Source organism: Molothrus aeneus, chromosome 8, assembly GCF_037042795.1.
Source record: "Molothrus aeneus isolate 106 chromosome 8, BPBGC_Maene_1.0, whole genome shotgun sequence".
Classification (NCBI taxonomy): domain Eukaryota; kingdom Metazoa; phylum Chordata; class Aves; order Passeriformes; family Icteridae; genus Molothrus; species Molothrus aeneus.
Genome location: NC_089653.1, coordinates 35538337 through 35561824, shown reverse-complemented (window position 1 = coordinate 35561824; position 23488 = coordinate 35538337). Strand labels below are relative to the sequence as shown.

Genomic DNA, 23488 nt, shown 5'->3' with positions numbered 1-23488 from the left:
ACCCTGCCAGGGAACAATTCCTCTGTAACTGCTTGGCACACTCAACAAGCTCCCAACAAAATCAGCACTTCAGGCCAGCTGTCCAGAGCCACAGGAACCCTGTGAGGCAGACAGGCAGAACGACACAGGGCACTTTGCAATTTAATTAACAGAAAAATCTCAGCTATAAGCCTTCTAAACATTTTCTGAGGAATCATGTAATCTCTCAGAGCCCAGAAGGAATTAAAGACCACGCATTATATATTTCAGGCTATCTGTCCTAGTTCTTTGTAGAAAAAGAGCTTACTTTCAAGGATTTCCCATAGAAACCTCTCCCTGGATTTCCCTTGAGCAGACCGGAGGTGAAAAGCCCGAGCTGCAGCAGTGGTGGATTCTCAGCAGCCCTGGCAGCGCTCAGAGTGCCCGGAGCCGCCTGGCTGAGCCCAGGTGAGCTGGAGAACAGCCTGAGCCCGGCCAGGGGAGCCCCCACCCACCCTGCCAGCTGCAGGGCCCCATGTCCATGGCACGCACACCCTGCAGACCTTGACTTCCCGCTCTGCATCCAGGGTGCCCCCGACCTGCTCCTGCAGCAGGGCGTAGGCGCGCTGCAGCGCCTGGTACTCCATCGTCAGCTGCCGGAACCGCAGCTCCGTCTCCTCCTTGGCCATGCCCTGCCAGCACACAAAAGGAGAGGGTTAGGTCTGCTGTCTCTGAAAACTGCCAGAATTATCCCTTTTGAAGCGCAATTTGGAACCATGGTACAAAATATCTTAGTTAAGCGCCCTCAAGCTGCTTCCCCTCCGTCCCCTGCACATCCCTTGCACGCTCTTACCTCCAGGAAGTGCAATACAGAAATAAAAAGATAATCCCTGCCTTGGAAAGATAAAAGCTTGCCTTCCATATAGCACACGAATGACTGCACCACCCTTTCTTACTGGAACAGGGAAAATCATCACATTAAAGGTGAAAATGCAGCTTTCTTTAACAACAAAAGGTTTCAATTTGGAAAGGAAACCAAGCCTGACAGCCTCACTCAATTATTAAAACATGAATCCAGAGTTAATAGTTGTAGAAGTGGTGACAGGCAACATGAAAGGAGCCCTTCATCTTCTTCACCCTGCTTACAATAACCAGTATGGAGTGCTTTCATGTCTGACCGGAATATTTCACTCAACATGAAATGGAATTACATTGCTGGGTGCATGCATCAACTTCCCACTGGCTGAACGGGGGGAAGATATCAATACAGGAATGAAAAATAAACAGGCTCATGCATACACAAATACATCCAGATTTCCTGCAGTGCAGCCTGGTAACCATCAGGTATCTTTCATGATGGAGTGAGGAATTCTGCAGGCTCCCTTTCAGCAGATTGAATTACACACCTGCAGCCAGCACACCGTGAAAGGGCTGCACATCATCAGGGGCAATTCTTGTTTATTACAAGAGTCTTGTTAAGCCCAGAGCTGTGTAATGGGCCAGTGTTCTGACACACACTGGGGAGTGCATTTGTGGGGAAGCCCTGGCAAATCAAGGAATAATCCCTTTAATTTGTGTTACATTTGTGTGCTGTGAACACACAAATGTTCCTCTGGAACCCAGCCAGGAACCAGCCTTTCCCTGGAGCCCAGAGCTTCAGGGGAGCATTCATTCCCTCTCCCTCCACCAACACAACCTTACTGAGCTTGGCTGGCCCAAACTGCACCTGCCAAAATCTGCAGCCAGGCTCAGAGTGAACACACCTCCCATGGCCTGTCCAATTTCTCCATTTTTTAGACCTGCAAACCTGCCGTAAATTCAATATTCTTAGGATATCAGATTTCCAGCTTTGAAATTGTGAAGTTACTGAAGACCTGAGATGTAGAGATACTGACCACCATGCACAGCACCAAATTTAACAGAAGTGTTTCATTTTGAGGTCTGAGGGACAGAACGATAGAACAGATATGAGAGAGCAGCAATGATAGATGGAAGTGATGGAACAGAGCAGGGATTTCATTAGAAAGCAGCACCAGGGTCACGGGCAAAGCAAGAGGGGTTTTTGAGGAGTACCTCTTCCAGGTCGTCCTCGGGCGTGCACGGTGTCTGGTCTGTCCGGTCAGTTTGGTAGGAGATGGAGGAACCATCAGACTCCAGGGAAGCCTCCTCATCATAGCCATAGAACGTCTCCACCACCGGCTTCTGGCAGAGAGCAGGGTCAGGGAGGGCCTTGACACCCGGACAGACTGCCCTGACACCTGGACAGACTGCCCTGACACCCGGACAGACTGCCCTGACACCGGGACAGACTGCCCCTGACACCCGGACAGACTGCCCCTGCACCCGGACAGACTGCCCCTGCACCCGGACAGACTGCCCCTGACACCCGGACAGACTGCCCTGGCTCCCGGACAGACTGCCCCTGCACCCGGACAGACTGCCCCTGACACCCGGACAGACTGCCCCTGACACCCAGACAGACTGCCCTGACACCCGGACAGACTGCCCTGACACCCAGACAGACTGCCCTGGCTCCCGGACAGACTGCCCTGGCTCCCGGACAGACTGCCCCTGCACCCGGACAGACTGCCCTGACACCTGGACAGACTGCCCCTGCACCCGGACAGACTGCCCTGACACCTGGACAGACTGCCCCTGACACCCGGACAGACTGTCCTGGCTCCCGGACAGACTGCCCTGACACCGGGACAGACTGCCCTGACACTTGGACAGACTGCCCTGACACCTGGACAGACTGCCCCTGCACCCGGACAGACTGCCCCTGACACCCGGACAGACTGTCCTGGCTCCCGGACAGACTGCCCCTGCAGCTGGACAGACGCCTGGCAGGCCAAGAGCCATGGGCTGAAAGTGCTGGGGGATGGAAACAGCCCCGAGCCAGAGGGGGGCCTGGGATCCCTTCCATGGCTCTGGGACCCCAAATCCCCCCCAGTGCCACCCTGCCATGGCAGGGACACCTCCCACTGTCCCAGGGGCTCCCAGCCCCAGTGTCCAGCCTGGCCTTGGGCACTGCCAGGGATCCAGGGGCAGCCCCAGCTGCTCTGGGCACCTGTGCCAGGGCTGCCCACCCTGCCAGGGAACAATTCCCAGTTCCCAATCTCCCATCCAGCCCTGCCCTCTGGCACTGGGAGCCATTCCCTGGCTCCTGTCCCTCCAGCCCCACGCAGCTTTCAGACAGAACGTGCCTCCCTGGAAGGCCTGGATGTGATGCTCAGGATGTCAGGAGTTATTTCCCATTGACCTCAATTAGTTATTCATAGGTTCATTAGCACCAGCCTCACTCTAATTGTTCATCTGTGGATCACAGCACACTGGCAGCCCTGACATTAAACCTTCCTGTGACATTTTAGTGTTAATATTTACATTAACACCCTGCCAAGCCCTCATTAACCAACATCCCCTTTTCCCTGAGCTCTAACCACTGCTTCCCTAACCAGCAATTTTCACATGTTACTAAACTCCATCATGAATTATTTACTACATACACATGTTTTCAGGCAGCACCATCAGAAGATCATTTGGAGATGTGTTGATTCATAAAATTTGTCTGCTCTTAAGACAACCACATCCCACCAGAGTCCCACAGGGTGAATGCAGAGCATGGAAAGGCTCAGAATGCTCAATGCAAACAGGTACCCTGCCCCCTTGAATATCCCAATGCAGTCTGTCAATGTCCTTCACCCAAACTGAAGTTCAGGACCCATTTGCAGACCCTCGAGGAGAACATTGCCTTGGCCCTGAGGTGCTCTGAGCACCCCAGCCCTGTCCATCTGCATGTCACCATGGAAGGGTTTGTTTTTTACCTTAGGAATTCTTGTCATTTTTTTCCTTTGCTTCCTGAACCTTAGCAGCTTATCACGTTCCTGCAAGAGTCAGAGACACTGTTAGCTGTTTGCAGAGAGCAATTACTGAAATCAACCCTGTCAGTACAAGGAGCCACTGGGGAAGCAACAGACAGGAATGTCCCTGCTGGCCACTGTCCCATACTGTCACCATGCCTGGGTTATTTACTCCAACATCTCTCAGCTTTGCCACAGACAACTAGAAATTGCTCTTTATGTCCATGAAAATCAAGCTAAAATAAAGCTGGTGATAAGCTTTATGCTGAGAGTTTGGGTATCCCTGTGGAGCTGCTCCCTGGGTGACCATGGCCCTGCAGCCCTTGCCATGGCCCTGTCCCTGGTGGCTGTTGGTGGCTCTGGAAGGGGCACACACCCAACACACTGCACACACTGCAGGGCCTCTTTGAACTCTGCACTTCCAGGCTCAGCTCCTTCCCTAAGGATCTGCAGGTTCCCTACGTGTCTGGAGTAAGGTTTGAGCCCTTACTGCTGCCAACAATTTTTCCAGTTGGAGGAAATAATAGAATAATCAAATTCCAGGTTGGAGGGACCTAAAATATCACCTCCTTTCCACCCCTGCCATGGCAGGGACACCTCCCACTGTCCCAGGTGCTCCCAGCCCCAGTGCCCAGCCTGGCCTTGGGCACTGCCAGGGATCCAGGGGCAGCCCCAGCTGCTCTGGGCACCTGTGCCAGGGCTGCCCACCCTGCCAGGGAACAATTTCTTCCTCTTTGTGGTATTAGGTTGGTTTTTTACAGTACTCAGCAAAAAGTCTCTGTTCTGGACTTGCAAAGCCCAGGAGTGCAGAGAGGGAAGCTCCACAGGGGAAACCCTCAGCTGCTCCATTTCCCCTGGGTACAAGGATGTGGTGACCTTGGGGACAGTGACACGGGCTGCTGCCCAGCCTGGTGGCCAATCCCCGGCCAGGGACAATTGAACACTCGTTGCCTGGAATGGGAACAGTACATCCCATCAATACCCATCAGTGATGGAACCCTAAACATCCCTGTTTGAAACCCCGAACATCCCTGCTCACCACAGCACAGGGATGGGGCAAGGGCAGGGCTGAGCACACCCTGCTGTGGGTCACACAAAGCCAGGGGCAGCCAGAGTGAAAAAATGACATTCCAAGGGGACAGAGCTGCCTGGAGATGGGGACACTTGCCCTTGGCCATCAGGACAGGATTAAAGCTTTCCTCCCCACCATCACTGTGCTTTTCTCTGGTGAACAACTGCTGATAAAAAATCTGCTCTGAGGAAACCCCCTGGGTCAGCTCACTGCTGAACACAGATGGAAGGGAGAATAAATATTATTGTACCCCGCCTGCTTTCCACGAACAGCAATTTAAAGCATATATAGATGAGGAGGAAGCTAATGTCACTCTTACCATGACACTCTTCACATAGCCAGCAGTCTCAAGGGTCTAATGAAACAGAATGAAATAATGTCAGTAACCGGACAGGCTTAAAAAGAAAGGGAATAAACAAAAGTTATTTTCTAGAAGAGTATGGTGATTTTGGTGTTTTCTGTTTCCAAGGACAGAGAACATGTTAAGAAGGAAGCAAACCCCAAGCCCAGGGCTGCAGACCCCTCCCTGTACACAGGAATCTTCAGCCCTGGTGGTGTGTCCAGCTGAAGGAGCTCGGACAGTTTCCCTCCCAGATCTGGCCACCAGCACATGCAAGGACGTGGTTCTGTCAGGCCAGGCCAATGCAGATTGAAAGGGTTTTCCCAGACACCACACCACAGATAATTTCTATTACTACTAAGCACAGAAATACCTGCCAGGTTCCCCTGTTGCCCACTGTGCCCACCAGCTCCCAGAACCTCAGGCACCCCTTCCTTGGGCTTCCTCTGCTCTGCCCTTGGGCACTCTCACGTGAGAACAGCGGCCTCCCATCTCACCTTGGAGAGCTCATCAATGATGTTCTGCTGCTCAATAACTTGTAGTCTCAGGAAATCCACTTCCCTTTCTTCCTGGCTGTGGTCAAGGTCATTTAGGGAGCTTGGTCTCCTTATTGCTCCACTTCTTTGCCTCTAGAATGCAAAAACCACAGGGCAGAGGAGGAAATGATCAGGAGGCTTTGCCAGGGACTTGTCTGGCCCTTCCCTTTACAGCAAGTAGAAAACATCTCTCTAATGGTTGCCCTGGCAGCTCTCCCGCTCCCTTTCTGCTGAGCCTCACGTCCGGGCTCCAAATGTGCCAGAGGGTCCTGCTCCTCCAGCTGGAAGAGGGGCAGGGTCACAGGGGCAGATTTCCCAGGGACTGTGAGGTGATCCTGGCGGGAAAGTTGAAGGTGAGCCATAGAATGCCAGGTGAGTTTGGGTTGGAAGGGCCAGGATGGAAGTTTCCCATGGAACCTGCAAGGGTGGGCCAGTGCCTGACTCCCTCAGCCCCAACGTCCCCCGTTCTCCCAGGAGCACAGGCACTCACCATGGCAATGTTTTCCTGCGTCACAAATTTCAGTTTATTTTCCATTCGACGTAAGGCATGTGACAACTCCTCATTCTTCCTACTGAGGCGTTTGTTTTTGTCCAAAATGGGCTTATACTGACTTTCTGCTTCTCTGAGACGTTTCAACTGAAAGATAAAGAGAAAAATAACACTTCTGGAGATTTTTCATCAAATATATTAACTACTTTCTGTAACTATCACGCTAGAAGTTTTTTCTCCTGATGCAAAGCAGAACTGATAAAAACTTGGGATTTTCCAGTGGGAAGAGAGCATTCCCACATTAGAAGATATCGTTGTAGGGAGCCCCTGATGCAGGAATAATCTGCTTTGACTCCACTGACTCTAGAAGGCTGAACAAATGCTTTATTAAGCTATATTATATTACACTAATACTATATATTAAAACTATACTGAAAAGATACTAAAGAAAAACTCATGAGTGTCTCCAGACAGTCACAACACAGCTTTGACCTAGTTGGCTAATCAATCTAAACAACCATCACCAGAGTGCAATTAACAAGTCACTTTTGGTAAACAATCTCCATAACACATTCCACATGTGTCAAACAACAGGAGCAGCAAGTAGAGGTGAGAGTTATTTTCTCTGAGGTTTCTCACTGCCTTTCATTTGGAGAAATCCTTGGGAAAGTTGTGCCTGCTGCTCTCTGTGAAGAGACCTGTGGCTACAATGAGATATTCTGCCTGTGTAGCAAACGTTCAATGTGGGGAATGTACTTATTTTTGAAAAGAAATAAACATAATTCGAGCTAATGCCATGTTAAAAATCCATTGCTGCACAAGCCAAGAGGGGAGTGGCGCGGCCCAGCCCAAGCCGCGAGCTGAGCAGGAGGCAGGAGGAGGAGCCCCTCATTTCCAGGCAGCACAGGAGCAACCCCGGGTGTTCCTGGGGCAGAGCACACGTCCCCAGGCCGGGCCCTGCTGCACTCACCAGCTCGTTCCTCTCCTCCGACAGCAGCGCGTTCCTGTCCTCCAGCTTGCGGATGATCCCGCTCAGCTCCGCGATTTTCAGCTGGAAGCGCCGCGCGTCCTTTTCATCCAACTGCTGTTCCTAAAACAAAGATCAACTGCAAATAACTGTTCATAAGTGTGCACGCAAGAGCACATTGGCAAAGCTCAAACTTTTCCTTATCCCAAATGCAGACATTTTAAAATGTTATCGCATAGAGTGTAACCCGTGGAACCCAAGTGACCATGGAAAGCTGCAGGGTGAGACCAACGGAAAGTCAGGAGTGGAAATGTAACAAAGAATGCAAATGCAGAGGTGGGTATATGCATATGTATGTGTATATGCATATGCAAATACAAGGTCACAAATGTGACAATACAAATGTGCAAACACAAAGTTTACAAATGGTAAACTTGGAAACAACAGAAAATATCAAAACTGAAGGCCGTGTTCCAATGATGCCACTGTTGAACTGAGAGCTTCAGACACATTGCCCACTCTGAGGATTTGATCATAAGAAACTGGTATTAAAATTACTGAATTACTGAATGGGGAAAATCCATGCAATTGTGCATTGAATAAGCTCTTCTTCCAGAAAGGTGTGGCCCTTATGGGGTCCTAAAGGGTCACTCGTAAGGCTACAGGGGTAGCACTTTATCTGAGTGAAAATGCTTCAATCAAATTAGAAGTGAATAGAGATATAGGTAGATGTGTTCTCGTTCAGAATCAGAGGAGTTACAGCTACTGACAAACGTGACAGACTTTCCCCCTTCTCTAAGACTTGTTCTGGTCTTTGGCAGAAGTTGAGTACAACTAGAGAGAGGCAAATTAGTGCCCACGAAAAAGTACTGGTGGCACTTTTGGGAGGTCTAGGGTTCCTCATTCAACAGGTGCAGGAGAGGCTTGGGCCAAAGAATAAAACAGATTGGTTTACTCAGGTATAAGTTTTACACTTGTACTGAGACAATCGAGGCTGTCGCAAAAGAAATCTTGATGAGGATCAGCAATGAGGACGACCTGCACACGTCAGAGGCACGAGGGCAGTTACCCGAGGGCTTTTCTGGGCAGAGGGGGCCCCAGCAGGGAGGCGCTAGAGTTACACTGCAAAAGCCACTGTGGAGGGGTGATTCCAATCCAATGCTCTGGCTATTGCAGAGGATAAACAGCAGAGGATAGGTCAGGAGGTGTTTGGTTCACTTTGTGTCCTGCTGGCAGTGACCAGCAGTGCAGGGCTGCCCTGGGGGTGCAGGGGTCCATGCTGCCCTGCACTGCCTCCATCCCTCTGGAACTGGCCTCGTACATCTGCTCCCCAAGCCCCAGCCCGCACCTCCGAGAGCTCGCACACAAACAGCACTTGGTGAGGAATGCATTTGCATCGTTTGTTGGCAGAGTCGTGTCAAACTGTCAAACTAAGGCGGGTGGCTGAGCATGGCACAGTGAGGAAAAGGAGAGAAAGGACAGAGCAATTCCACCCTGCTGACAAAACCAAACCAAACCAAACCAAACCGACCGGGAAACAAAACAACAGAAAGCAAAAGCTCTCCCATGGCGAGGTTTGATTGGAAATCTCAAGGCTTTGGGCACACAAAAGCCAGAGCATGAGCAGGTGCCTCAGGAACCCTGCACAGCCATGGGACAGCTCTTGCTCCAGGGTGCACTCATCAAGATTCTGCCACTCATTTGGTCGCTCGTTTAGGTGAAACCATGTGGAAGTGCTTACGGGGCTTCCCGAATGATCTGAAGCGTCTCCTGCACCACTTGCATAAGGAAGTTCCCGCTTGGGGCTGCTCAGATGCCGGTCAGACTCTTTGAGCTGGGACAGTTGTTCATCTAAAGCCTCCTTTTGGAGCTGCAGTCTCTGAGCATGCCCGGCTCGCACCCCTAACTCTCTCTCCAGCACGAAGACTGCTCTGTCCTTAAACTTAATCTCCTCCATCTATAAGGAGAACAGAACACAGTCACACAGGGCTCGGCAGCCCCGAGCACTCCAGGTGGCACAGCACGGCTGCCCTGCTACCCACAGTGACAGTGAGCACTGGGCACAGCGCTGCCCCTCTCCAGGGCCACCCAGCAGGAAACCCCTCCTTCAGCAGGCAGCTGGCAGTGAAATATTGGGAACAGCCTGGAATCCTGTCACCACTTCAGAATATCTTAAACAAAATTAAACATTCGCATCACACTTGGATTGCTTCACTCAAACACTTTAATGATTCTGCAGCATTTTGCTTGGATGCCACCTCTAGAAAATGTGGATTAATAATTTTTAAAGAAAAATTTTGAAACCTCAGAATCCTTTACATTTTCAAAATTCCTAGAAGAAATATTTTTAATTTTTTTTTCCCAAATATCTTCCTTGTGAGCTATTCCTTTTCCATCAGAGGTTTTACTTACACAGAATAAAGATTATGCAAAATAATGAAGTGCTTAAATGACAAACACCCAGTGACCTCTAATGCTCCCCCTTCCCTGTTTGCCTGTGCCAAGGGGCTGCGCACATCCCATGGGATCAGCCAGGATCCGACTCCTGGGGTCTGCCAGGAGTTCACCAGGGCTGGGTCCTGTCAGTGAAGGAATCCCTGATCCCAGCCCAGCTGATCCCAGCCCAGCTGATCCCAGCCCAGTGAGGGAATCCCTGATCCCAGCCCAGCTGATCCCAGCCCAGCTGATCCCAGCCCAGTGAGGGAATCCCTGATCCCAGCCCAGCTTGGCTGGGGTGCTGCCCACGCTGGAGCCCCCACTCACAGCCCGAGTGGCAGAGGTTCCACAGAAATCACACCCATCCCTCAGGCTGCTTTCAGACTCCAGAAACGCAAGATTTTTGCCTTCAGTTTTTGAGATTTCAGATATTTAATTTCAATGGTCAGTTTTTAAACCTGGCCTGCTTCAAATAAGAAAATTTTGCCTTCTAAGAGCTGTGATAATACTTTTATCTCTGCTTTGTCTGTAAACCTGGAAAGAAATGACACAGGGAGCCAACAGTCACTCCAGGGACTTGGTTTGCAGTAATTGCCAATATAGCTCACCCAGGGCAGGTGCTGGCAGGTCACCCAGGCACCAGGAAAGCAAAATGGAGCAAATGAAAGGGATTTTGGGTGCCATTGACTAACCACCCTTTCAACAATGTCAGTGAAGGCAGCATCTGCTGACTTAGAATGAAACAAAGACACAGGTACTTCCAGAGCACCTGAGGTCTTTCTGCTAAATGCCTAATGAGGAGAAATCGAAATGGATGCACAGGTGAAAAGATAACACATCATCAAATGATTATTTGTTTAAAATAAGCAGAATATTGGCTAGTTAATTCTTATTCATATGGAAACAAAGACATATTACAACAAAGGCAACACATGAAATTGGGAGGAACAAAGAGATGAGAAAACACGAAACATTTCACAGCATTCCACTAATGGCTTGTTTTCCAGAAAAAAAAAAAATCCCTAAACAAAACCTTCGTAGACCACAAGCAAACCTCAGCATTGAGATCTTCCTCCACCTGAGTAAATTCCCATCCATGACACATGCCCAAGTTTGGTGGCTGCAGCCACTGACAGACAGAGACAGTGGAAAGAGCACAGCTGGGAGGGAAAGGTGTGCCTCAGCACGGGGGGGAGAGGAAGGGAGGGCAGGGCAAGGGGTCCCCAGAACTCACTGGCAGTGGTGCAGGTCCATGGGCACGCTGCCCTCGGGCAGGGCCAGCCTGGCCTCATGCCGGGCTCTGCTGGGCTGGACCAGGCTCTGGCTCCTGTCCCTGCTCCCACCCTGGCGCTCTGGAGCGGGGAAGGGGCGGCAGTGCAGGAGCACCCACCCACCACGCACCCACCCAGGCACCTGCAGGCGCCTGCTGCACTCAGAGCTGCAGGAATACTGATGAATATGTATGTGTCTGCTCACTGGAGGCAGCCCCAGCACAGCTGGTGCCAATTACAGAGCAGCAGCTGCGCTCAGGGAGATGTGCTGCTCCTCCCTGCTGCTCAGGGAGATGTGCTGCTCCTCCAGGCTTTGAGCCCTGGCTCTGTTATTAAAGTTACTATTGCCATCCTGTTCCAACCCAGGCTCAGGGTCCTGGCTGGGGCATCTGTCCCTGCAATCTTCCTGGGGCCCCTGCAAGCTGACAGATGCTGTCAAAAATGGCCTTTGAAGCACCTGGGATCAAAGGCATCCCCCCAGGCAGGGGGCACAGAGGAGGATCCCTGTGCATGGCAGGCACTGAGCTGGCATCAGGACATGTCAGGAGAGCTGTCCCAGCCTCGATGGGGCTGCCAGGGTGCTGGGACCTGGCAGGAGGGGACCGGGTGGCCCTGGGTGTGCCAGCCCTGGGAGAAGGGCACAGGGCACACACACAGAGACCCTGCTCGTTCCCCTCCCTGTGCAGAGCCAGCCCCGCTGCCTGCCTGTCCTGGGCACCCAGCACCAGCACAGGGCCCCGAAGGTTTGGGCTGGGAGGGAGCTGGAGCTCAGCTTGGTGCTGAGTGTAGCCATCAGTGCCACCGGGGAAGCCAGGAACGGAGCAGGGGCTGTGCAGAGCTCCCACTGGAGGCACAAACCCCACAAAAGTGCTCCCAGAGGCCCCCAGCCCAAGCCCTGTGCTGGGTGTGCTCTGGCAGCACAACAGTGTGGTTACAGCCCAGGAAATATTAACTTTAGGTCCAGAGAAAAATGTTGTTAAAAGCTGGCCTGAGAGAGGTGGAAGGAACCCCTCAGAATGAGGAGGTTTCCTGACCCTCCTCAGCGTAGGAGTAATGCTGTCTGGCTTTTACATACAACAAAATCCTTCAGCCCAGGTTTAGTTGGAAAAAAAAATGTGGTAAATGAGGGTCAAACCACAAATGATTAAAAATCCACAGGTGGAAGAAGGAGAAGGAACAATTCACCTTGAACATGTGTCTGCCTTTCAGGTGCTGCATCACCTTTATAACCCCAGGTATGGGGGATCTCAACACACGAGGGAATCAAACGCAGAGGGTAAAGGCTAAATCAATCACCAATAAAATCAATACTTAAAAATCAGCTTTCAACCCTTTACACCAGACATCTTCACTAATTCAGCAGAGCCTGGCAGAGGTCAGGGTCTCGGAGAGCAGAGAGGCTCAGAATGGTGCTTGGAAGCTTGATCCCCTCTTTGGCTGTGGGGTGGCACTGCCATGAGGGAGATGTGAAGCTCTCCATGTCCAGAGGTCTCACAGGGGATTGGCACAGGGTATTAAAGCTTTTGCTACTCATAATCAACTAAAGTTTGTCTAGATTGAAATTAAGCACTCCCCAGGCTCCAGCAAATCCCATTTCCTCAGTTTTTCTGATTTCTCAGTCCCCTGATAAAGGAGATGGGAATGAGGAGGCTGCAGTGGCCATGGCTGTGTAGAACTTTTCCCTCCCGACCAACCTAGAGTTAATTAAAGTTTAAATGCTCTTTTCCACACTGAATTTTGGTGCCCACTTGGCAAGCACCAAGGCTTGGGGAACACTGCAGGCTGAAAGCTGCTGCCCTGGCTGTGCACACACTAAGCAGGAGTGCTCCTGCCCGTGCAAATGGCATTAAACACAGCCATGCAGTATTTTAAGGCAGTTTTGAATGCACAAATTGGAATTTAAGGACGGTTGGCTAAAATGAGACATTCTGTCCAAAGGAGGCTGTTGCCACACGTACTCATCACCATTGCAGGGGGATTTCATCTCCCTGAGGCTGAGAGCCAGGGCCAGCTGAGCCAGCCTGTGCAGGCACAGACAGCAGCAGCCAGCACAGCACTGGGGCCAGAGCAGCCTGGGCACACCCAAAACCACCCAAAACCACCCAGGTGCCTTCCCTGTGCTGCCTGCAGTGCTGGGAGCTGCCAGCCCTGCTCCATGGGAACGGGCTGGAGCCTTTGGCATCCACCCTGGCCCTGGAACGACTGCAGTGAGGAGCTGGGGGTGAGAATACCCAGAACCACAGACCCTGGGGTCCCAGCTGTGCCCATCCCCACCCTGTCCCCAGCTCTGGGTGCCACCTGCAGGGATGGGCACTGCAACCCTCCCTGGGCAGTTCCTGAGCCCCCTTTCCATGGGAAAATTCCTGCTGTGCCCACCCTGAGCTGCCCTGGCCCAGCCTGGGGCCATTCCCTCTGCTCCTGTCACAGCCTGCAGTCAATGCAAGCACAGAAAATGCCCTGGAGCTGAGTCAGTGGGTCCCTGATTCTCTGCATAGGGCACTGCACACACAGCCCTGTACCCCAGACATCAGGGCTCTCCCCACAAGGGGCCAGGAGCCGCCAGCTCCCACCCAAATAACTGAGGTGGAGCCCATGGAGCTGAGAGCACTTGGCTGCACCCAGGAGGCACTCGGGGCTTGGTGAAGTCATGGCATCAGGGTAAATCATGGCATCAGGGTAAATCATGGCATCAGGGTAAAATCATGGCATCAGGGTAAAATCATGGCATCAGGGTAAATCATGGCATCAGGGTAAATCATGGCATCAGGGCAAATCATGGCATCAGGGCAAATCATGGCATCAGGGCAAATCATGGCATCAGGGCAAATCATGGCATCAGGGTAAATCATGGCATCAGGGTAAATCATGGCATCAGGGTAAAATCATGGCATCAGGGTAAAATCATGGCATCAGGGTAAAATCATGGCATCAGGGTAAATCATGGCATCAGGGCAAATCATGGCATCAGGGCAAATCATGGCATCAGGGCAAATCATGGCATCAGGGCAAATCATGGCATCAGGGTAAAATCATGGCATCGGGGTACAGTCATGGCATCAGGGTAAATCATGGCATCAGGGTAAATCATGGCATCAGGGTACAGTCATGGCATCAGGGTAAATCATGGCATCAGGGTACAGTCATGGCATCAGGGTACAGTCATGGCATCAGGGTAAATCATGGCATCGGGGTACAGTCATGGCATCAGGGTAAATCATGGCATCAGGGTAAATCATGGCATCAGGGTACAGTCATGGCATCAGGGTACAGTCATGGCATCAGGGTAAATCATGGCATCGGGGTGAAGTCATGGCATCGGGGTAAATCATGGCATCGGTGTAAATCATGGCATCGGGGTAAATCATGGCATCAGGTCAAATCATGGCATCAGGGTAAAATCATGGCATCGGGGTACAGTCATGGCATCGGGGTACAGTCATGGCATCGGGGTACAGTCATGGCATCAGGTCATTTCATTGGTGCAGTGAGCCAATCTGATTCTTTCAATCATGAACTTTTAAAAGTTTGATTTTCACAGGCAGTTTAGATAACATCCCACTGAACCACTCTGTTCCCTGTAACTAAGACCATGTTTATTTAACAGGTTCTACATTAAAGGCCATTAGTGGGGACTTTCCACGTGGTGCAGCAAGTTTATTTAGGATGTCCATTAGCCCCCCATTCACTGTGCTGTGTGAAATCAATGCACCAGTGATGCATGGTTAGAGGACAATGTACTTACACTGCAGGATATTTGAACAGCATCAATAGAGCAGTTGGTTGTAAATTATTTTCAATATCCTCTTCATAAAAATAAAATAATCTATGAAAAAGCCTTAAGAGCCTAAAGTCTGAGAGAAGAGAGGCTAAATAAAGGCAGGGGACACTCCAGTGCTGGCGAGTCAGTCCCTGCCAGGCCCTTTGGGGGTCAGGGCTCAGGTGATGCTGTACAGCATCCCCAGGGCAGGGGTCCTGCGGGGGTCTCTGCAGCCTGGTCCCACTGCCAGCCTTTCATCCGGGGCAAGGCTGGGCATTGTGAATTTATCTGGGGTTTGGGTAACAGCTAAGGGCTAATGACTTAGAAGAGACCTGGATGGGTCTGTGCCGGGACACTGAGGCTGTGAAGCAGCATGGCAGACACAGAACGATGGTGACACCACACAGATACTGAGACAAGACCCAAACACGCACCCTGAGGGCATGGCTGTGTCCCCAGGCAAGGCAGCGCCCTCAGGGGCTCGGGTGTGGGTCAAGGCAGGGGCTGGGACAGCACCAGTGAACCCCTGAGCCCCTCCAGGTGCTGCTGGCCTGCCAGGCTCTGCTGCAGAGCCTTCCCTGCCAGGGACCTCCCTCCCTCCCTCCTTCCCACAGGGATTTCCCCCTTTCCCACCACCCCTCCAACCTCCCCAGCCCGGTCCCACAGGCCAGAGGAAATCTCCAAAGCCACAGGGGTGAAGCTGCTGCCTTTGAGAGTGGAGCTGCTGCAGCTGAGGATCAGGTGCTGGGTTAGTGGGGGCAGGCTGAGCAGCCACACACAGAGGGCCCCTGAGGGCCAGGTGAGCAGGGCCAGGTGAGATCCCAGCCACCTGCTCAGGTGGGAGACACACAGGAGCAGAGCCAGCCCTGTCCTGGGGAAAACCACCACGGTGGGCATGGAGAGAACTCCCCCTGCATGCCCTGCTGCGTGGGGAGCACCCAGGGGTGCAGAAAAGGAGCATTTGGGATTGTGTGAGCCTTGCTGTGGGATGTTCATGGGAGCCACCAAAGGCAGGGGAAGGGAGGGACCAAGGTGGATCAGGAGGAACCAAGGTGGATCAGGAGGGAAGGCTTGGTGAGGAAACAGAGGCATAACCCAAGACACATTAGTGGTGTAGCATTCCCCTGCCCAGCCAGGAGCCTGAGGGCTCTTCCTGCTGCCTTTAACGTGAATCACGTCCACGGGCTCTGACACAGATAAAGAAGTTTCTCACAAAACATCCTGACACTTTTGAAACCACTTTGCCCTTTCTGCTAGTAAATGTAAACAGAGCTGGGGCGAGCCCCAGAGTCCCCACACCCGCCCAGAGAGGCCAGCCCTGCCCATTTCCCCCGGGACACGGGTCAGAAGAGCAGAGAGGGGCACGTACCAGCCTGCGGATCTCGCGCTCGCACTCCCTCTTGATGCGCGTGATCTCCTCCTGGTGCAGGTGGTACACGCTCCTGATCTCTGCTGCCTTCATTTTGTCAGCTTGGATCACCATCGTCAGGGCCTCCTCCACCTGCTTCTTGGCACCCTTCAGCTCGGAGATCTCCTGCTGCATTTTGATTTTCTCCACCTCGAAGCCCTTCTTGGCCTCCTCCTTGGCCTCGCTCAGCAGCACCGTCTTCACCTTGTCGGGGGCCCCGTCCCGCACGGCGTTCAGCAGGGTCTGCAGCCTCTGGATCTCATTGTCCTTGATTTTGATCACTCTGAGCAGCTCGGCTTCGTGCTGCCTCAGAAGAGTTTCTCGGACAGCCTGGAGCTCTTTCATTTTGTCTTCATGGAGTTTGACTTTGAGCTCTGTGACCACCACTGTGCTTTTATGCTGTTCGTGCTCCTTGATCTGCTTCACTTCCTGATTTTTCTCCCTTTCCAACTTGCTGACCTATAGGGAAAATCAAAAAAGTATAGTATTTTCAATCAACCAATGAGTGCATATCATGATGTTATTTAAAAATGGTACAGATGACCTTACAGTATTACACCTCAGTGCTGGTATGTCTGTGCCTACAAACTGGTGGTAGCAAAGACCTTTCTTTCACTGCAGGCTCATGTTTAATACACATTCAGGAATCAGTCAGTACTTTCTGAGTCCTTACTTTATTCTGCAGAAGCTCTCACAGCACATTACCCCCAAAATAAGGGAAAAACCAGATTCCAAGGCCATCACTCTGGCCCACTCAGGCAGGCAGGCCAAACCCGCACGTGCACAGGCAGGGCACAAAAATCTCTGTGCAAGCTCCTGTGAAGCCCCAAACAGCTGCATTTTACCAGATGGTTTTTTAAAGTGATGAATTATTCAGCAGAAATAACTGACTGTACCCGACCACACAAGGCTCAAGCAACGTTTCAATTTAAAACCATGCCATAAACTCTAGAGAAGCCATGGCCAGAAGTGGCTGTGAAGGACAGGGACAAGGAAAACAAAGTCCTCAGCCTTAAAGCTGCAAATGCTGCTGCACAGCAAAAGGATCAACAGATGTTCTATTTATTTATACCTGTGTGTCAGATTCATGGTCTAAAATGCCTAATGCAAATTCATGGGAAAATGCAAACTATCATTTTGTCCCTGCATGGTAACATATTTCTATTCTGGAACTGAAAACCCCCAAAGTCTATCATTGGAAACTGAGTTGGAGAAGTGGGGAAAAGCAAATGAACATTCCTTGCTCTGGCTGAGAAGTGATCTGAGGGCAGGAGCTGGAAGCTCTTAGAGCTGAGGCTCCAGCCCCATTGCTGTCCCTCTCCCAAAGGCTGAGGGAGAAGCTGCGCCTCCTTGGAATCTGGGAATCAGCACAGGGGGCACAGCTGAGGTTTAGCACTGGATATCTGGGTAAGCACTTGGTCTGGAGGAGCTTGAGTGCAAAACCCAAATGAAGTGAGCGTAAAAGGGCAAGAGAAGAAGCAGCCGGGAGGATTCTGGCACCGCTGAGCTCTCTGGACACACGGAATGGCGCGCACAGGGAGGGAAGCTGCCCACCTTGCTCTTCTCCTGCTGGAGCTCGATCTGGATGTCGGTGAGCTTGGCCCGCAGCTCCTCGTTGGCAGCCTGCAGGGCGGCCAGGGCGTCGGGCTTGTCCCCCCTGGCGCGGCTGCTGGAGCCCCTCTTGGCCATGCTGAGGGAGGCCCTCGCTGCTCACGCTGCTCACATCTTCTGGGGCCTGCAGGGAGGGACCGCTGTCACCTGCCAGGGACACAGCCCCCAGCACGCCCCAGGGACAGCTGGGGGCTGCATCCCCGGGATGGGCGTGCAATCATGGGCTGGGTGTGCAACCATGGGCTGGGTGTGCAATCACGGGATGAGTGTGCAATCACGGGCTGAGAGTGCAACCATGGGATGGGCGTGCAATCACGGGATGAGTGTGCAACCATGGGATGGGCGTGCAATCACGGGATGAGTGTGCAATCATGGCTTTTCCTTGGTCCGAGTGTGCAATCACAGGCTGAGTGTGCCATCACGGGCTGAGTGTGCAATCACGGCTTTGCTCAGGTGGAAGGGTCAGCTGGAGGGGCTGCATTCCCTGGGCTGAGTGTGCAATCACAGCTTTGCTGGGGTGGAAAAGTCCTCTAAGACCATTCAGTCCAAGCCCCACATCCCCAGGTGCCACATCCACACAGCCTTCACATCCCTCCAGGGATCCCATCCCATCCTGTACCCAATATCCAAGCTGAACCTCCTCTGCCGCAGCCTCTCGGCCCATCCCCTGTTCCCTGGGAGCAGGGCCTGTCCCCCCACAGTTGCACCCTCCTGCCAGGCAGGGTCCTGCTCCTTCAGCTGGGCAGTGAATGTCCTGGAACCCACACAGGGCAGGAGGGAACCCACACAGGGCAGGGGATGTGGAATTCAGACAGGGCAGGGGATGGGGAACCCACACAGGGCAGGGGATGGGGAATTCAGACAGTGCAGAGGATGTGAAATGCACACAGAGCAGAGGATGGGGAACCCACACAGGGCAGGGGATGGGGAACCCACACAGGGCATGGGATGGGGAACCCACACAGGGCAGGGGATGTGAAATGCACACAGAGCAGAGGATGTGGAACCCACACAGGGCAGGGGATGTGGAATTCAGGAGGGACATCCACCCACCAGTCTCCGGCAGTGCCACAGCTCAGAGGCAGCAACCACTGGGAAGATTTTGCTTCTATTCTGTTTTCATGGAATCATGGAACCACAGGATGGTCATACGACAAAGCTCAGTTAAAACGTGCTCATATTTGGGAAAACCTTATTTCCAACCTTTTCAAAGCAATCCTGTTGACGTGGGTAGCAATGCTCCTGGCTGGGGACCCTCAGTGCCTCGGTCTGTCCCTCATGGCCCAGCCACCACAGAGGCACTGTCCCTGTCCAGGCTCAGCAGGGCAGGGCACCTGCAAGGAGAGAGCAACCATGAATTACAGCAGCAAAGCAGCAACAGAACCAACCTCCACAACAACATTGTGATAACAAAAAAGCCTGGTTTAGATTCTAGGAGCAAAAGCCTGAATCTACCGGGAGAAAAGAGCCAAGGGAGGCAGCTGCTCTGGGGGTACAAAAATGGGATACAAGGCTGGGAGAGGGCTGGAGTTTGGGAGGGCAGAGCTGCTGAGAGCCAGAGAAATCATGAAGGACATTGGGTCAGAGGGGAGGAGGGAGGCTGAGACCTAGAGAAACAAGTGGGAGAATAAAATAACACTCCTGATATTAATTGTCCAAACCAAGGTGGTACAAACAGTCTCAGTTCTGCTATTTCTCAGGCTGGTGCCTGACTTTGTAGCCTGGAAATTTCTATAAAAAGAAACACGTTTGATTGGGCAAAGAAATAGAAATGAGTTCAATTTTAAAGATATTGCCTGAGAAATCTGTAACATGAGTACTTGTTCTTTGCATTTAAGATTCTTGCTGCTTTGTGCAAGCAGACACAACACACCAATGGAGATTTTAAACCCCCTTTCTTAACTGATAAAAAATGGGGCAGCCTGTAGCCACAGGCACAGAGCTGTACCTGCTGCAGCAAATGAGCCCTTTGTGCACATTACAATTATTTTCTTAGAGGATTCCCTCCAGAGGCAGAGGCAGAGTGAGCCAGGTTAGCAACCAACAAGCTTTAACTGCTTCCACATGAATGGCAGACAAATGATCATTTGAATGGTACAGGGATTTGAGAGAGTAATTGCTGACAGGATTCCTCTGACACACGAGGGCTGTGAGAATTTATATCAGTGTGCTCACAGAAAAGAAAACTCAGGAGCTGGTACCGGGGAGCAGAGTTTGCTGGGTGGGGATTCTGTCTGAGGTCAATTTGTAGAGCACAGATCCTGATACTTAGGGTGTTGCAGCTTTTTTATTTTCTTTCAAATGTTACGAAGGTTTAATGGCGTGAATTGACACACTTCATGCCAAGCAGCTCTTGGCTCATTGAACTCCAACTGCTGGCCCTGCACAGGGCAGGCCAGGAGCGAGCACTGTGCCCACTAGACCATGTCACAAATGTCCAGCCCTGAGGAGGTGATGGTGGAGCCTCCCCTTTGCACAGCAGTGGGGATGTGGTGAAGGATGGCAGAGCCCAGGTGTGATGCTGCAGCCAGGTGTGTATATATATACACATATATATATATATATTTATACATTTTATATATATGTGGTGCTGGGGCCAGCAGAGCTCAGCCCTGGCAGCTGCCCCAGCAGAGCTGGACTGGCTGGTTGCTGTTGCCAGGGTGAGAATGGAAGCAGGTCTGAGCAGGGCACGGCAGCTCCCAGTGACAGCCACGACCTTGTGTGAGTGTGCAGGGGCACAAGTGCCATTGTTGGAGCCACAACAGTGGGGGCTTGTGCTCCCACCAGCGTGGCCCTGCAGCAGGAGCAGCCCTGGGCACGGGGGCCAGCTGCCAGGGCAATATTTATCCCAAATACTGGAGCAAAACACGCCACAGAAGGGTTCCCCAGGCAGAAGCAGGCAGGAGATGGCTCCTCCCGGGCTGAGGGGACACAGAGCTGCTGCTCCAGGCCCTGCTCTGACCCTGGGGAGGTCCCTGAGTGCAGCCCCTCAGCAGGGCCCATCCTGCAGGGCACAGAGCAGCTCCCCCTCCCCGCGGTGCTGGGCACAGGAGACATTCCCTGGAAAACCAGTCACTGCCCCGGGACTCTGCCTTGATTCTTCCCATGAGTTACATAGAAGGGGCAGCTATCAGACACACCACCTTAATAGAACAGAAGGGTCATGATATTCCTGATGCTGGGAGAATAGATTATGCATCTGATTCCTGGCATGTTTGATATTGAAAACAGCATCAATAATGCATCAGAGCTGCCTTGAGCAGGGCTCAGTGCTCCCTTTGCCTCCTGACTTGCAATTCAGACATCAAGACTAATTGGGAAATGTGTTTTCTAGGTAGTAGTTGAAGAAATGAATGTTTCACCATGCTTAAAAATAAGTGAATTAATCCCTGCCCAAGGTACCAATATTTGAAAGCAGAACACTGTTCTTACAAATATGGAACATTTCCAACGCCTGCCTCAGCCCTGCGAGCACTGGTGTTCTCTGTTTTTGACAAATTGTTCTGATTTATTAGTTTAAACAAACCTTTTTGAGCCTCTGGTGCACCTTGAAATACTATGATAGAAAACGTAATGGTTGATTCCCACTTTTTCATATGAGTAATATCCACGTTCCATTTAGGATTGCACCAGCCTAGAGATCCAAATCCAAGAAAATGAGTTTTCCTCTGCAAAGGAATTTCATGCTAAGCCATGGAATTGTGTCCCATGCTGGAGCTGTGCTTTGGGGCTTTATCCATATAAACATTTGTCACATATCCATATAAACATTTGTCACATATCCATATAACCCGCGCATCACTCACTCAGCTCCAAGGTGAGAAGGAAACCTGTTGGGAATTGCATGGGAAAAGGAGTGAGCAGGCCAAGACAGGAACTGTCCTGCACACAGGGATCTCTTGTGCATTTCCTTCAGATCCATGCAGATCCCATGGATTCACAGGCAGAATCCAACCAAGGGATCCCTGGGGCTGGAAAAGCCCTCCCAGCCCAAGCTGTGCCCATCCCCACCCTGTCCCCAGCTCTGAGTGCCACCCCCAGGTGCCACCTGCAGGGATGGGCACTGCAACCCTCCCTGGGCACTTCCTGAGCCCCCTTTCCATGGGGAAATTCCTGCTGTGCCCACCCTGAGCTGCCCTGGCCCAGCCTGAGGCCGTTCCCTCTGCTCCTGTCCCTGTGCCCTGGAGCAGAGCCCGACCCCCCCGGCTGTGCCCTCCTGGCAGGAGCTGTGCAGAGCCACAAGGGCCCCTGAGCCTCCTTTGCTCCAGCCTGAGCCCCTGCCCAGCTCCCTCAGGGATTCTGCAGCCCCTGCCCAGCTCCCTCAGGGATTCTGCAGCCCCTGCCCGGCTCCCTCAGGGATTCTGCAGCCCCTGCCCGGCTCCCTCAGGGATTCTGCAGCCCCTGCCCAGCTCCCTCAGGGATTCTGCAGCCCCTGCCCGGCTCCCTCAGGGATTCTGCAGCCCCTGCCCGGCTCCCTCAGGGATTCTGCAGGCCCTTCCCAGCCCCCTCAGCCCCTCCGGGGCTCCAACCCCATCCCAGCACCATGCCCTTCCCTGGACATCCTATGAGGATTTTTTTCTCTGTGCTGTTTAGATTGAGACTAATTTGATAAAATTATTTTTTTAAATTATATTAAATTTAAAATAATTTTTTAAATTAATTTTGGTGACCCAAGCCAGACCTCCACAGAGGCCCATCTGACTGGTCCATGCTCTTGCTGAGGGAGTTGCAGGCTCCCCACACTGCAAAGGTAACACACCCTGGTACCCACAGACTTGCTGTAGAGCAAGTCTCCATTTCCAGAAGGGAAATAAATAACCAACCAATGCTTCCCAGGGTGAAGGAAGCTCTGAAACCTATCTTCCACAAAATAATGTCTACTTTAAATTCAAAATAATCCCACCCCTCACCCCCCAGGCCTGACATCCCTGCAGATGGAAGTCTAGCCAAAGTTTTGCTGAGGATTAGATCGATTCCAGCAGCAGCTGTAACACACACATGTCAAATCCCCACTGACCTGGATTTTTCCTCAAAGATTAATCCTTCCACCGTTGTTGGCTTTAACTCCTTGATGGGTGGATCACGTCCTTTGTGAGCTCTACACTTGCAGCCTCCCCTTGTGTGTGAAGTTTTCCCTGTTTGTGCCACACCCAGGGATGGGAATCCCACCCCCTGGTTCCTCAGCATAAGCCTCACACAGGTTTTTTGGGGTTTGGTTCAGGTGCAAACCATAGGTGGGTGCCAATTATGAAGCTAGTTATGGTTCATAGGGAACACCTGGAGCTGTGCCGGAGGGTTTGGGATGGATTTTGGGGCAAGGTTAATGCCCAGAGGCACTGGGATGAACCAGTGGCACTGCCCGGGGAATGGGCACAGCCCAGAGGCTGCCAGAGCTCCAGGAGCCTTTGGACAGCGCTGCCAGGGATGCCCAGGTGGGGTTTTGGGGGGTCTGGACAGGGCCAGGGCTGCACTGGGGGATCCTGTGGGTCCCTGCTCAGTCTCTGAGCACAGCACTGGCAGACACAATTGCTGTAAATCCCAGCAGGTGCATTTTACAGCAGGACACCTGCTTAGTTGTACAGCTCTTAGGGCTAATTTGCAGAAAGAGCAATAATTAATTAAAACAGGTGACTAGGTAGGAAAGCAATTTCTCCTTTTTCTCAGATAACGCCCAATATTTAAGGTACAGAAATCCATTGGAGTTTCTGCAATAAACTCCAATAACACACCCGTGCAAATCATCTGTTAAACTGCAGCAGTAATTTGGGGAGGGCTATTAGTG

At 51.9% G+C, this 23488-nt stretch overlaps 1 protein-coding gene across 3 annotated transcripts in view; it reads right to left on the bottom strand.

The window, feature by feature from the left end:
• Positions 1 to 23488, bottom strand: part of JAKMIP3 (Janus kinase and microtubule interacting protein 3) — a 50842-nt gene that overhangs the window by 10386 nt on the left and 16968 nt on the right. For all 3 annotated transcript variants that reach the window (XM_066554243.1, XM_066554244.1, XM_066554241.1), the window contains exons 2-12: positions 18910 to 19040; positions 17650 to 17830; positions 16057 to 16554; positions 8965 to 9180; positions 7227 to 7346; positions 6257 to 6403; positions 5728 to 5859; positions 5210 to 5245; positions 3783 to 3842; positions 2032 to 2160; positions 522 to 650 (exon numbers count right to left, since the gene is read on the bottom strand). In XM_066554243.1, the coding sequence (XP_066410340.1) occupies positions 522 to 650; positions 2032 to 2160; positions 3783 to 3842; positions 5210 to 5245; positions 5728 to 5859; positions 6257 to 6403; positions 7227 to 7346; positions 8965 to 9180; positions 16057 to 16554; positions 17650 to 17784 (1602 nt within the window). In that variant the 5' untranslated portion in view covers positions 17785 to 17830; positions 18910 to 19040. The remainder of the gene's footprint in view (positions 1 to 521; positions 651 to 2031; positions 2161 to 3782; positions 3843 to 5209; positions 5246 to 5727; positions 5860 to 6256; positions 6404 to 7226; positions 7347 to 8964; positions 9181 to 16056; positions 16555 to 17649; positions 17831 to 18909; positions 19041 to 23488) is intronic.